Source organism: Crinia signifera, chromosome 11 (genome assembly GCF_055691185.1).
Source record: "Crinia signifera chromosome 11, ASM5569118v1, whole genome shotgun sequence".
Lineage (NCBI taxonomy): Eukaryota > Metazoa > Chordata > Amphibia > Anura > Myobatrachidae > Crinia > Crinia signifera.
The window spans coordinates 60,197,269-60,211,734 of NC_139227.1; the positions used below are offsets into that span (position 1 = coordinate 60,197,269).

At 48.1% G+C, this 14,466-nt stretch overlaps 1 protein-coding gene across 3 annotated transcripts in view; it reads right to left on the minus strand.

Moving 5' to 3' along the window:
• The window catches only part of DRC7 (dynein regulatory complex subunit 7), a 224,720-nt gene that overhangs the window by 49,383 nt on the left and 160,871 nt on the right, over positions 1-14,466 (minus strand). For all 3 annotated transcript variants that reach the window (XM_083164885.1, XM_083164887.1, XM_083164886.1), the window contains 4 exons: positions 14,143-14,212; positions 11,351-11,479; positions 11,153-11,281; positions 10,854-11,080 (listed from right to left, as the gene is read on the minus strand). In XM_083164885.1, the coding sequence (XP_083021011.1) occupies positions 10,854-11,080; positions 11,153-11,281; positions 11,351-11,479; positions 14,143-14,212 (555 nt within the window). The remainder of the gene's footprint in view (positions 1-10,853; positions 11,081-11,152; positions 11,282-11,350; positions 11,480-14,142; positions 14,213-14,466) is intronic.

Sequence of the window (14,466 nt, forward strand, 5' to 3'; positions counted from 1 at the left end):
TTTACATGTTTGCATGGTGTCCTATCTGCATATGTTTTTTCTGTTGTTTATTTAGCATTTCACGGTATCTTTATGTGGATGTGTCCCATAGCGTCCGCTGTCGTTATGGCAACGGGTTCTCTATGCTGCGTGAGCCCTGACGCCCGGCGGGGTGACGTCATCCATAAAAGCCGCGGCAGGACGGAGGAACGGCCCTCCCCCCGGCGTGCGGCTCCACGCTACACATCTCCAGGGTTGTAAGTATAAATAGATGTTATGCATAGTCACTTTTTTGTACTTTGACTTGAAAACAGTTAATAAATAACTGAAACGTTGTCTACAACTGCCTCCCCGAGTGGATGTATTTACAGCTGAGTGCCGCACCCAGGATACCCTATAAAGCAAGCGGATTCCCCGCTTCAGTAAGGGGAACCAGCGTCAGCAAACTGCATTTAATTTGGAGTGCCGGACCACGCAATCTCTCGCTCTCTCTCTCTATATATATTTGCTTGTCCCTGAAGACGGAGGTACGCCCCGAAACACCGTTGGGCAATACCTTAATAAAGGACTAAGTTTTATTCAGCTGGAAGTCTGAGGAGTGCTACTTACTTTCTCTATTATACATATATATATATATATATATATATGCATATATACACACACACACGTCACCTATCACAAGAGACCATGCAACAGACCAGATTACTCCTTTGTGTGCTAAATGAGGTCATAACAGAAAGTTGAAGCAATTTTGCGGGGACACTGATTTGTTTCAAACTTGCTATGTATGGAGTGAGGGAGCTGTGAAGGCAGAGATTGGAGGTGGGAGCAGATAGGGATGGATTGGGATCGTTTGGTCTATAGCAAGTTGGTCGACAGTCATTAGATCGACACCGTTAGTTCGACATGGTTCTAGGTCGACAGGTCAATAGGTCGACACAAGCATTAAGTCGACAGTGTCTAGGTCGACCGTCAAAATGTCGACGTGGGTGGTTTCACTGTTTTTTTACCCGAATATCGACACAGTTGACATGGACACAATTTCCAGTGTACCGCATTTGCTTCGGGCACGGTGCCTTGCTGCGCTCGGCACACTATTTTATTCTCCCACCACGCCCTAGTGGATGGTAGGGCATGAAATACCGCCTATCGGCACATGTCGGCTCAAAAAACAGTGAAAAACCCCATGTTGATCTTTTGACTGTCGACCTACACTGCCGACCTAATGCTTGTGTCGATCTAATGACTTGTCAACCTTAACCCCTGTCGACCTATCCCCATGTCGACCTAACAGTGTCGACCCCAAGTAGTTGTGCAAAAAGTCGCTATGTCAGCAGGTGCTGACCCCAGGTAGCTGTGTAATAAGTATATGGATGTAGTTGTAGAAACAACAGAATCGGGCGCTGTGGTGGGATGTGATGTGCAGCAGTTACTGATTAGGGAGTGAGAATCCCTTAAACAAAAAAAAACAGAAATACAAGAAAATAGTAGCAATAATAAATTAAAGAAAAACATAATTTAATAATGACATTAGATATGTCATTATAAAAATGCTTTAAAATGTAAAGCACAGGCACCTAGAGTACTTTGCTAATTAGAATGAAGGATCCGTTCCTATTATACCGCCATAAATCTTTGCATAAAGATATCCGGAATAAAACAACGTCTCTCTAGTTTGTAGAGGTTACATAGTTACATAGGTAATCTATACTCATGCCCTCGTGTCCTAGATTCCTTTCTAGTAGAAAAGAGGGTGTGTGACAGTTCCTTATATTGGCCCTTGATATACTTGTACATGTTGAGGATGTCCCCCCTTAAAAGTCTCTTTTCCAATGTAAATAGTCCCAAATTGCTTAATCTCTCCCCGTAGCTTAAAATCTCCATTCCCCTAATAAGTTTTGTTGCTCGCCTTTGGATTTTTTCTAATTCTATGATATCCTTTTTATAGTGTGGGGCCCAGAACTGCACTCCGTACTCGAGGTGAGGTCTCACCAATGCTTTATACAGTGGCATAATTACCCTTGAGTCCAGTGCCAGATTAAGCCTTTGGGGGGCCCGGGGTACTTTAGACCGGGGGGCCCCCTTGCACTTGTCATTACTGGCCGCACACTGCATGGGAGAAAATTATACTGTCAAAACACAGAGTAAACTTGGTTAATGGTTAACTGCAGGGGATATATATATATATATATATATATATATATATATATATATACACACACACACACACACACACACACACACACACCACATGAAAAGCCTGTGTTTGTCCCTCTGCCCCTTACTCTGGAGGAGACCTCACAGTCCTATTGCTGCCTCTGATTAAAAACCCTCCCATGACTAAGCTGCTGCTGCTGTTCTCCATGGACCTGAGAAGCATGTAATGAGCTCCACCAATCCGAGCTCAGCACAAACTTCTCAGCCTCTGTCCTCTGGTGCAAAGTGTCAGGGGACTTAGTCAAGTCCCAGAAATGCACTGCACACTTGTGCAATCAGTGTGCCTTGGCTCCCGATGTTCAGCACCATAAATCATTGTCACATTGGCAGATAGGTGAAGCTGCAGCACTACCCCACCCATGGACAAAACCTTTAGCAAAAAACAAAAAATACAAAACAAATCAATTATTTTTTTTAAAAATACATGCCAACCACAGGGGGCCCCTAACTAGAGGGGGGCCCAGGGGCACTGACCCCTTGTGCCTCCATTATAATCCGGCCCTGCTTGAGTCCCTAGTTTCCATTCCCCTCTTAATACATGCCAGAATTTTGTTGGCCTTTTTTGTAGCTACATTACAATGGGCACTACACCCCAGTTTGCTGTCTATTTGGACTCCTAGATCCTTTTCAAGTATGGAATTACCCAGTTCCTCTCCACTAAGGTTGTAACTTGCACACTGGTTGTGTCTCCCAAGGTGCATAACCTTACATTTATCTACATTGAACCTCATCTTCCATTTTTTTGCCCACTCATCTAGAATTGCAAGATCATTTTGAAGCATGGTGACATCTTCTGATGATTTAATGACTTTGCTAAGTTTTGTATCGTCCGCAAAGATGGGTACATTGCTGAGTAACCCTATCCCAATATCGTTAATAAAAAAAAAGGGATTTTTGTAAGAACTTACCGTTCGAATCCCTTTCTCTGATATGGTCCTGGTGACACAGCTCAACACTGGGATGTAGGAGGGTCCGAAGGAGCCAGGCACCTATCCTAAAGTTTTAGAGGGTAGGCTCCTCCCCTACTGCATCCCTGGACTCTTCAGTTCATCTTTCAAAGCCACTGGAATACATTAACTCAGTACAAACGCCTGCACATATTATATGCACATTTTATAACAGAAAACTGTTAACTTTTAACCATTTTAACATGAACATCATGAAACTTCTGGCATACTTACTGAGCGTAAGGGAGGGATCGCTGTGTCACCAGGACCATATCAGAGAAAGGGATTCGAACGGTAAGTTCTTACAAAAATCCCTTTTTCTCTTTCAATGGTCCTGGTGACACAGCTCAACACTGGGACGTTCCAGAGCCGGTCCTTTGGGAGGGTACGCTCAGGTCTGCAGCTCTCAGCACTGCTCGCCCGAATGATGCGTCCTCCGACGCGAACTCATGGAATCTATAGAATTTGGCAAATGTGTGAACAGATGACCAAGTGGCAGCTCTGCAAACCTGCTCAGCTGTGGCCCCATGTCGAACCGCCCAAGAGGTGGCAACTGACCTGGTGGTATGCGCATTTATTTTGGCCGGTACTGGTCTACCCACTTTGGTGTATGCAAAGGCTATCATAGACCGCAACCACCTAGCAATAGTCTGCTTAGATGCAGGCCAACCAATTTTGTGTACGTCATACAATACCAACAATGTGTCAGTCTTCCTGACACTCCTCACTCTGTCCACATATATGCGTAAGGCACGCACAACATCCAAAGTTCTCAACTTGTCCCTTTTCTTAGAACCCTCTGGGGGTTGAAACACAGGTAGAACTATCTCCTGATTTAAATGGAAGGTAGATACCACCTTCGGTAAAAACTGAGGCACTGTTCTTAAAACAGCCCTGTCATCATGAAAAATTAAGAAGGGAGATTTACATGACAAAGCTCCCAATTCTGAAACTCTTTTAGCAGATGCTACTGCTAACAAAAACACTAGCTTCCACGTGAGAAACTTAAAGTCAGCCGACCTTAAAGGTTCAAAAGGTGCCTTTTGAAGGCATTCCAAAACCAGTGATAGATCCCAAGGTGCTACTGGTTGCTTGTATGGAGGTTTCAACCTGGATACTCCTTGTAAAAAGGTTTGAATTTCCGGCAAAATGGCTATCTTTTTCTGGAAATAGATGGACAAGGCCGAAATCTGCACCTTCAGAGACTGAAGGCTTAGGCCCGATGAAAAACCATCTTGTAAGAATTCCATCATTCTTGATAGCTTAAAATGAGATGTATGAGCCCTTCTTCTCTCACACCATCGAATGTAAGTCTTCCAGACTCTATAATAATTTGCCGAAGATACAGCTTTTCTGGCTTTTATCATAGTCTGTACTACTGCCTCAGAAAACCCTTTTCTTTTCAAAATGGTGGTTTCAATAGCCAGGCCGTCAAAATCAATCGATCTGAATCCAGGTGATTGAATGGGCCCTGTCTTAGAAGGTCTGATCTCAGAGGTAGACGCCATGAGTCCACAGACAACCTCTGAAGCCTCGAGTACCAGGATCTCCTTGGCCAATCCGGGGCCACTAAGATCACTGGAACCTTCTGCCCCTGTATTTTCTTCAGAAGTCTCGGTAACATTGGTACCGGTGGGAATGCATAAAGGAGATCTTCCTGCCAGTGAATAGTCATGGCATCCACTGCCTCCGCTAGTGGATCCCTTGTTCTGGCATAGAACCTGGGCACTTGACGGTTGATCCTGGATGCCATCAGGTCCACATCCGGAGTTCCCCACATCGAAGTGATTTGGTGAAACACCTGAGGGTGTAAGCTCCATTCCCCTTCCTTGAGCTCCTCCCTGCTCAGGAAGTCGGCTTCTATATTCTCTATTCCTGGGATGAATATAGCCGATACAGCTGGAACATTCTGTTCCGCCCATAGGAAGATTCTGGATACCTCCCACATGGCCAATCTGCTGCGTGTACCTCCCTGGTGATTCAGATACGCCACAGCTGTGGCATTGTCGGTCTGAATCCTCAAAGGGAGGTTCTGTAACCTGTCTCCCGCCAAGGAAATGACTTTCCAGACAGCTCTCAGCTCCAAGATGTTGATTGGTAACGCTGATTCCTCTGCCGTCCACAGGCCCTGAAGCCTGAGATCCAGGACTATTGCCCCCCAGCCCCTGAGACTGGCGTCGGTAGTTACTATCAACCAGTCCCAGGTCTGTAATGACCGACCCCACTGAAGGGAATCTACTTCTGTCCACCATTTCAAGGATTCTCGGGTGTCCGAAGACAGCACTATCATCTCGGATTTCATGGTCAAAGTGTTTCCTGACCAAGCTGACAAAATGTTCCATTGGAACCTCCGAGAGTGGAACCTGGCAAATTGAAGCGTCTCGAATGACGCCACCATCTTCCCCAGGAGCTTGAGGCACCTCCATACTGAAATGCTCTGAGCCCTGAGAATCTCCTGGACTAGGGTGACCAGATCCCTGGCCTTTTCCTCCGGGAGGAATACCCGATGAAGATGGGTGTCCAGTATGACTCCCAAGAATTGGAGCCTTTGTGACGGTACCAACTGAGATTTTTGCAAATTTAAAATCCAGCCGTGAGCCTGCAAAAAACTGATGGCCTCTGCCAAGTGACTCTGCAGCATGGCTGCTGACTCTGCTTTGAACAGGAGATCGTCCAAATAGGGTATTACTGTGATTCCCCTGAGCCTCAGCACCGCCGCCATTACTGACATTATCTTTGTGAATACCCTTGGCGCAGTTGCTAGCCCAAAGGGTAACGCCCGGAATTGTAAATGCAGGTCTCCTATGGCAAACCTCAACAAGGTCTGATGCTCCGGGTGTATAGGAACGTGCAAATATGCGTCCTGGACATCCATGGACGCCAAAAATTCTCCCTGGTCCAGACTCAGGAGTACTGACCGTAGAGACTCCATTTTGAAATGGTCTACCCATAAATGAACATTTAGAGACTTCAAATTTAGTATTGGTCTGAAAGACCCGTCTGGTTTGGGCACCAGGAACAGCGTGGAGTAAAAGCCTTTCTTCCACTCTGTCTTGGGGACTAGTGTAACCACCCCTTTTTCCAAAAGGGAGTACGCTGCTCTCACAAGAGCTGTACGCAGCCGTGCCTCCTTTGGTAAGGATGTGGGAATGAACCTCTTCGGAGGTGGCCCTCTGAAAGGGATTTTGTAACCCTGTGTTATGATGTCTAGCACCCAGGCATCCTGGCCTAGAGAAGCCCAAGCGTCCCTGAAGTGTGTGAGACGCCCGCCCACTTTTGTCACTGTCGGGCAAAGCCCCTGACAGTCATGCAGAGGGTTTATCCTCTCCTTTATTGGCAGGCTTCTTGTGAAAAGAGCCAAATTTTGACTTTTGTGTCTTGCCTCTAGAGGGCTGAAACCTTCCCCTGAAAGACTGTCCTCGAAAGGACGCACCACCTCTAGGGGAGGGCCGAAAGGACGGCTTAAACGCAGAGAATCTGGATGTCTGCTTTGCTGAGGAGGCCGGCAGGAATGTACTTTTGCCGCCTGTGGCCTGTTTTATAATCTCCTCTAATTCGGTACCAAAGAGTACCTTTCCTTTGAAGGCTAATGTTTCCAGAGCCTTCTTGGACTCATTGTCTGCTTCCCAGGCTTTAAGCCAAAGCACTCTCCTGGCATTAATGGAGACTGTGGACACTCTGGTTGCCATTTTAATAGCTTCCTCCTCTGCTTCAACTGCATATTCTGCTGCTGCCTTAATCTTTTCTGCAAGCAGTAATGCACCCGGGTCAGCCTGCAGCATGGTGCATAATTCACCAGCCCACTCTATCATGGCCTTAGAAACCCAGGCTGAAGCAATAAGGGGTCGTAAGGTAAACCCCACCCCTTCAAAGATAGCCTTGAGGTTTCCCTCCAGCTTTTTATCCACAGAATCTTTAAAAGCTGCACCGCCTTGTACTGGTAATACAGTAGCCTTGGACAAACGTGCCACTGAAGCGTCCACAACTGGGACCCTTTCCCAGAGCTCCGCATGAGGCTCTGGCATGGGGTACAGATTAAGGAATCGTTTTGGCATCTGAAGCCTCTTATCAGGAGTTTTCCAAGCCCCTTCTAACAATTCCTGTAACCCCTCATCTGAAGGAAAAGTAACAGCCTCCTTCCGCTGTCGCTTAAAAACACCTTTAACAGGAGTCTTATCCTCCACAGTCAGCTTTAAAGCCTGCTTCACAGCTACAATGAGATCCTCTATACCAGCAGCAGAGTTCTCTTCCAAATCATCACCCTGATCCCAGGGGATGTCAGTATACTCTCCTTCCTCTTCATCTACCACAGTAGTTAAAGCATAAGACCTTCTAGGGGTCCCTGCCACATCATCCATTTTGTCCAGCATTTCACTGAACCTGTTAATCCCTTTTGCAGTATCCTGCATCACCTGGATAAGTGCAGGATCTGCCTGGGTAAGAGGCAAGGAGCCAGACGACTGCTGAGATGATGGCATAGGTCTCTGTGATTCTACCAGCCCATCACTCTGCCTGTCCAAAAGCTGCACCAAAGCGTTTACTGACCTGCCTAGGGCCCTGGCCCACGCAGGTTCCATCTGCTCTGCCCTATGGGGATCACTGCCCATGGGTCTCACATCAGCGCAAGTAATACATAAGCCCCCCTTGGCCATCTGCTCAGGGACAAACTTTTGTGTGCAAACATTGCACGCGCTCAGTGCATTAAGGGCTCCCTCCCCCAAAACCACAGCCTGATGCTCAGACATGATGCAAGTGATAAATGTATATCTATCAGTATACACAGTGCAAACAATGTACAAGCGTTTATACAGAGCAATGCACCCAGTCACTTATCTGTCTGTTGGTTTCAACTGCGGGGAAGCGATGCCCAGGAAATCCAAGTCACTCTGCCAGGATCAGTAAGCCAGCTCAGCTCCGCTGCAAGCGTTCTGAAAGGCGCCAAAGTCAGAGTGAAGGAAGAGACCACAGGTCCCTGCTGCTGCGGGGTCCGTGACCTTTTGGCGCCAACCACCCCCAGCAAGCCGCTCCTTAGGTAGGATTTCCTAGTTCCAGTGTCTCCCCCTCAAATGGGGATCACTTGGAACATGCCTGTCACAACGCTGCTGTCCTCTCATCTAGGAGCTCAGCGTGTAAGCTCCGCATAAAATGGCCGCCGCCATCACGGAGCGCCTGTCCCCCATGATCCCCACCTAAACGTGGAGCCGGTTTCAGGGTACTCCGGAGCCCAGGCAGCCTTTCAGAAAAGGCTATAAGCGCTGCACAGGGAGACCAGACAGTGTCTCCCCTGTGCACAGTGAGCTGACAGGACGCGCTTCTGTCAGCTCCTGCTGCGCAAGCAGTGTGAGGATTCACTATGAGAATCCTCACACTGTGCCTACCTAGCTAGGGTAAAAGTTAATAAAATAATAAAAATCCCCTAACTACTCTAATTCTTCGGCTGCTCCTGCAGCCCTTTAGAATAGCACCCACTCCAGTGGGCACCTAACACGAACTGAAGAGTCCAGGGATGCAGTAGGGGAGGAGCCTACCCTTTAAAACTTTAGGATAGGTGCCTGGCTCCTTCGGACCCTCCTACATCCCAGTGTTGAGCTGTGTCACCAGGACCATTGAAAGAGAAATGTTAAACAGAATGGGCCCCAAAACCGAACCATGGGGCACTCCACTTAGTACCGGTATCGTATCTGATACGGCACCATTCACAACCACTCTTTTTGTTCTCTATTACATAGCCAATTCCCTACCCATCTGCAGAAATTGTCACCCAATCCTAGGTTCTCCATTTTATTAATCAATCTCTTGTGTGGGACAGTATCAAATGCTTTAGCGAAATCTAGGAAAATCACATCTACAGCATTTCCATTATCGAGGTTTTTGCTAACCTCTTCATAGAACCTAGTAGATTAGTTTGGCATGAACGATTTTTCACGAACCCATGTTGGTTAGTACTGATTAGACAGTGATGGTCTAAATATTCCTGGATACCATGTCTTAAAAATCCTTCAAATACTTTACCCACAATTGATGTTAAACTAACGGGTCTGTAATTAGCGGGATCTTCCTTTTTTCCTTTTTGGTTGGTATATAGTTACCGCAGTAGACGTCCATATGAGGAATTAATCCAGTTTGGATTGCATAGCAGCAGTATCCTTCAAATGGAGATGGAGGAAAGCTTTAGAGTTCCGTATATTTGCGGCTGTGATGGCAAATTCCGGTGGTGGCTGGTCTGGATCCAAATAGCAAGGTAGGTAGCAGGTAGGTGGCTTAATACCAATGCTTAATACCAACCTCTACAAAGAGAGACATTGTTGTTTTATTCCGGATATCTTTATGCAAAGACTTATGGCGGTATAATAGGAACAGATCCCTCATTCTAATTAGCAAAGTACTCTATGTGCATGTGCTTTACATTTTAAACTGTATGTGCATTTATGTCTAATGTCATTATTAAGTTATATATTTTTTAAAGCTGTGTAGTAAGCCTCTATGTCGGCAGGTGCTGACCCCAGGTAGCTGGGGTTAGGTTGCTATGTCGGCAGGCGCTCACCCCAGATAGCTGTGTAATGAGGTGGCTATGTCGGCAGGTGCTGACCCCAGGAAGCTGTGAAATAAGGTGGTTATGTCAGCAGGTGCTGACCCTAGGTAGCTGTGTAATAAGGTGGCTATGTCGGCAGGTGCTCACCCCAGGTAGCTGTGTAATAAGGTGGCTATGTTGGCAGGTGCTGACCCCAGGTAGCTGTGTAATAAAGTGGCTATGTCTGCAGGTGCTGACCCCAGGTAGATGGGTGGCTATAGACCTACAATGAGCCGCAGGCTCCTCCCTCTTACTGACGCTTCCTCATTCTGTGTGTGTTGGGGGGGGGGGGTTTCCTCTCTCCCCCTTCACCTCAGAAAAGATCCTTTTATTGACCTCTCATATTCCTGAAGCAAATGTACTATTATTCTACTCATGTAAAACCACTGCTACTACCACCACCACGGCTACTACTACTTCCACGGCTACTACTACCACCATCACCATGGTTACTACTACTACCCCCACCACGGCTACTACTACCAACACCACGGCTACTATTACTACTACTACTACCACCACGGCTACTACTACCAACACCATGGCTACTATTACTACTACCACCACCACGGCTACTACTACTACCACCACCACCAGGTATTCTACTAGTACTACCACCACCACCACCACGGCTACTACTACCACTACCACCATGGCTACTACCTCCACCATGGCTACTACTACTACCACCACCACAGCTACTTCTACTAACACCACCATGGCTATTACTACTACTACTACTACCACCATGGCTACTACTACTAACATCACCACGGCTACTACTACCACCACCACCACCACGGCAACCACCACTACCACCACCACAGCTACTACTACTACCACCACGGCAACTACTACTACTACAGATACCACTACTACTACAGATACCACTACTACTACTACTACTACTACTACCACCACTACTACCACAACCAGTGATTCTACTAGTACTACCACCACCATGGCTTCTACTATTACCACCAAGGCTACTACTACCCCCACCACCAAGGCTACTACTGCCACCATGGCTACTAATACCACCACCATCACCACGGCTACTACTACTACCACCACCACCACGGCTACTACTACCACCACCAACATGGCTTCTATTCATCCAGGTACTCAGCAGTACGTACCAGTATTGGTCTTGGAATGATTTCTGTAGGTCCTCCCGCTATTGCCACTTTCTTTGGTCTTTTCCCGAACAGGGTATTTCTGAAATAGAGGAAGTCTGGCCGGTCTTGGAAGGTCTGTGACATCTCCTTGGGTTTCTCCTCACACGTCTGTAGTCCATCAAGGCGAGCATCGCTGTAGAAGCACATGGTGCGCTCAGTTTCTGGAGCAAGGGAGCAGTATGTGTGCACTGGAAGGAGATGACTGGTAATCACAGGAACCTGCCACTGGTTAAGCCAAACATTCTCACATTAGTAATTACCTTTCAGAGCATCACCACGCCCCGGAGAGAAGTAATCAGTGCTCATCCTGGTGGCTTTCTCCTGCTGTCTCTTGGCCAGCTTATCCAGGCGGTTCTCAAACCGGTCTTGGACTTCAACCTCATAGGAGCCTAGGTACGAGGAGACAGCTTAGTACATGAAGGCCCTGCTCCATCCTACGGACATGTTGTGTGACTTACATTGTGTGTCTTGGTATAGAGTGAGGCGGGACACCAGCCCGTCTGGCCGCAGGTATGGAGCCCACTTCTCCAGCTTTGCCTTCTTGTATTGTACAAGCTTCTTCCCTTGTGGACAGCGAGTCTCAAACTCTGAGGGGAAGACGCAAGACTGTCCGTCATGGAATGTGGGGTACCGGCTGGCAGGGCCAAATAATATGGGGTGCCCCAGATACACGTACACCCAATAAAAGTACGGGGTGCCCAGATACACGTACTCCTAAAAATATGGTCCGTCTGGCCATACCTACCCCTAATAATAATAATAATAATAATAATAATAATACGGGCTGCCCCGGATACACATACCCCGAATAATAATATGGGGTGCCCCGGATACACTATCCCCTAATAATAATAATACGGGGTGCCCCGGTTACACGTACCCCTAATAATATGGGCCGTCTGGCCACATGTACCCCTAATAATAGTACGGGGCACCCTGGATACACATACCCCTAATAATAATATGGGGTGCCCCAGATACATGTACCCCTAATAATACAGGGTGCCCCGGATATACGGACCCCTAATAATAACATGGGGTGGCCCAGATGCATGTATTTCTAATAATAAGGCCTCCTGACCACACATACACCTAATAATATGGGGTGCCCCGGATACACGTACCTCTAATAATATGACCCCCTGGCCACACATACACTTAATAATATGGGGTCTCCCAGATACACGTACCTCTAATAATATGGCCCCCTGGCCACACATACACCTAATAATACAGGGTGCCCCAGATACACATACCTCTAATAATATGGCCCCCTGGCCACACATACACCTAATAATACGGGGTGTCCCAGATACACGTACCTCTAATAATATGGCCCCCTGGCCACACATACACCTAATAATACGGGGTGTCCCAGATACACGTACCTCTAATAATATGGCCCCCTGGCCACACATACGCCTAATAATACGGGGTGTCCCAGATACACGTACCTCTAATAATATGGCCCCCTGGCCACACATACACCTAATAATACAGGGTGCCCCAGATACACATACCTCTAATAATATGGCCCCCTGGCCACACATACACCTAATAATACGGGGTGTCCCAGATACACGTACCTCTAATAATATGGCCCCCTGGCCACACATACACCTAATAATACGGGGTGTCCCAGATACACGTACCTCTAATAATATGGCCCCCTGGCCACACATACGCCTAATAATACAGGGTGCCCCAGATACACGTAGCCCCAGTGGTCGAATGGAAATTGTAAAATGGGGGCATGGAAAAATGAAGGATGTTGCTATGCGTGTGCCAGGAAAAGGGGCGTGCCCACTTTAAAGGGGGCGTGGTTACTTTAAAGGGGGCGTGGTCCTGTGTAGTGTGCCACGCTATATAGCTCTTATATACATTATGCAACACAATAGTAGACCCCAGAATACTTGCATCTTAAACCTTATGCGACACACAATGAGCCAAAATTCACATCATGCCACCCGGATGGAGCCAAAATTCACATCATGCCACCCGGACGGAGCCAAAATTCACATCATGCCACCGGGACAGCGCCAAAATTCACATCATGAAACCGGGACGGAGCCAAAATTCACATCATGCCACCGGGACAGAGCCAAAATTCACATCATGCCACCGGGACGGAGCCAAAATTCACATCATACCACCTGGACGGACTAAAACTCACATCATGCCACCCAGATTGAGACCAAATTCACATCATGCCACCCGGATTGAGATAAAATTTCTATTATGCTACATGGATTAAATTTGTTTTACGTTTTTGCCACACAGATTGAGCCAAACATTACATATCATTTGGGGACACAGGGACCGTGGGGAGGCTGGGACCAGGACTGGGGGGATGCAGGGACCAGGTAGATGCAGGGACTGGGGGGGGAGACGCAGGGACAGGGACCGGGGGTGACGCAGGGACAGGGGGGGCGCAGGGGCAGGAACTGGGGGGAGGGGGGCACAGGGACAGGGACCGGGTGGGGAAGGGACACGGACAAGGGGGTTGTGCAGGGTCAGGACAGAGACCTACCAGGGGTCCAGCAGTGATGCCTGCCAGATCTCCAGCGGCGGTCTGGATGAGAGCCGGGTGCATCCTTCTTGCATGCCTGACAGGACTTCCAGCGGCATTACTGGGACCCGGGCTCTGCATGTTTGCATGTGTGAGCCCGGTGAGGAAGCCCCAGCAGCAGCAGTGCTGTAAGCCGGGCGCTCTCCGTGTTTGCGCCCAGCAGGGGAGCTGCAGCAGCCGGCAGTGATGTGAGCCGGGCGCTTTCCATGTGTGCGCCCGGCGAGGGAGCCACAGGGGAAGCGGTGCAGTTAGCCGGGGGCTCTCCGTGTTTGCGCCCAGCGGGGGAAGTAACAAGTATGAGCCAGGAGGACTTTGGCGGCACCCCAGAGCAGCATCAAGCAGTCTGTCCCTCTCTCTGCTTGATATTGCACTCACTGCAGTTCTAATATTTTAATAAAAAAAAAACGTCCGGGTTGAAAGAAGTGCCGGTATGCCATATCGGTGCATACCGGCCCACTTCGACTACTGCGTAGCCCTAATAATAATATAGGGTGCCCCGGATACACGTACCCCTAATAATAATAATACAGGGCGCCCCAGCCACACATACACCTAATAATACAGGGTGCCCCAGCCACACGTACACCTACTATGGGACGCCCTTCGGTCGTGCTATAAGACGCTGTACAGTGGCACCGCTGCCCTGAGCACTGCTGAATACCCGCAGTGCAGGATACAAACCTTTTGGTGTTATCACAATGGGCAAAACCCAAGATGGCGGCAGCTGTGAGATCTTCCTGCCGTCCTGTTCCTGTAAGACAGAAGACATAGATCAGTGTTATAGAACTGCAGGTCTCTGCCCCGGCCTGGTTCCCTGACTGCATGGCAGCATATCCTATGTATGGGTACGCTTCCCTGACTGCGCTATATATTACAGCATAGCAGCATATCCTATGTACTGATCCAGTTCCCTGACTGTGGTATATATTACAGCGCGGCAGCGTATCCTATGTACTTGTCCAGTTCCCTGACTGCGGTATATATTACAGCATGGCAGCTTATCCT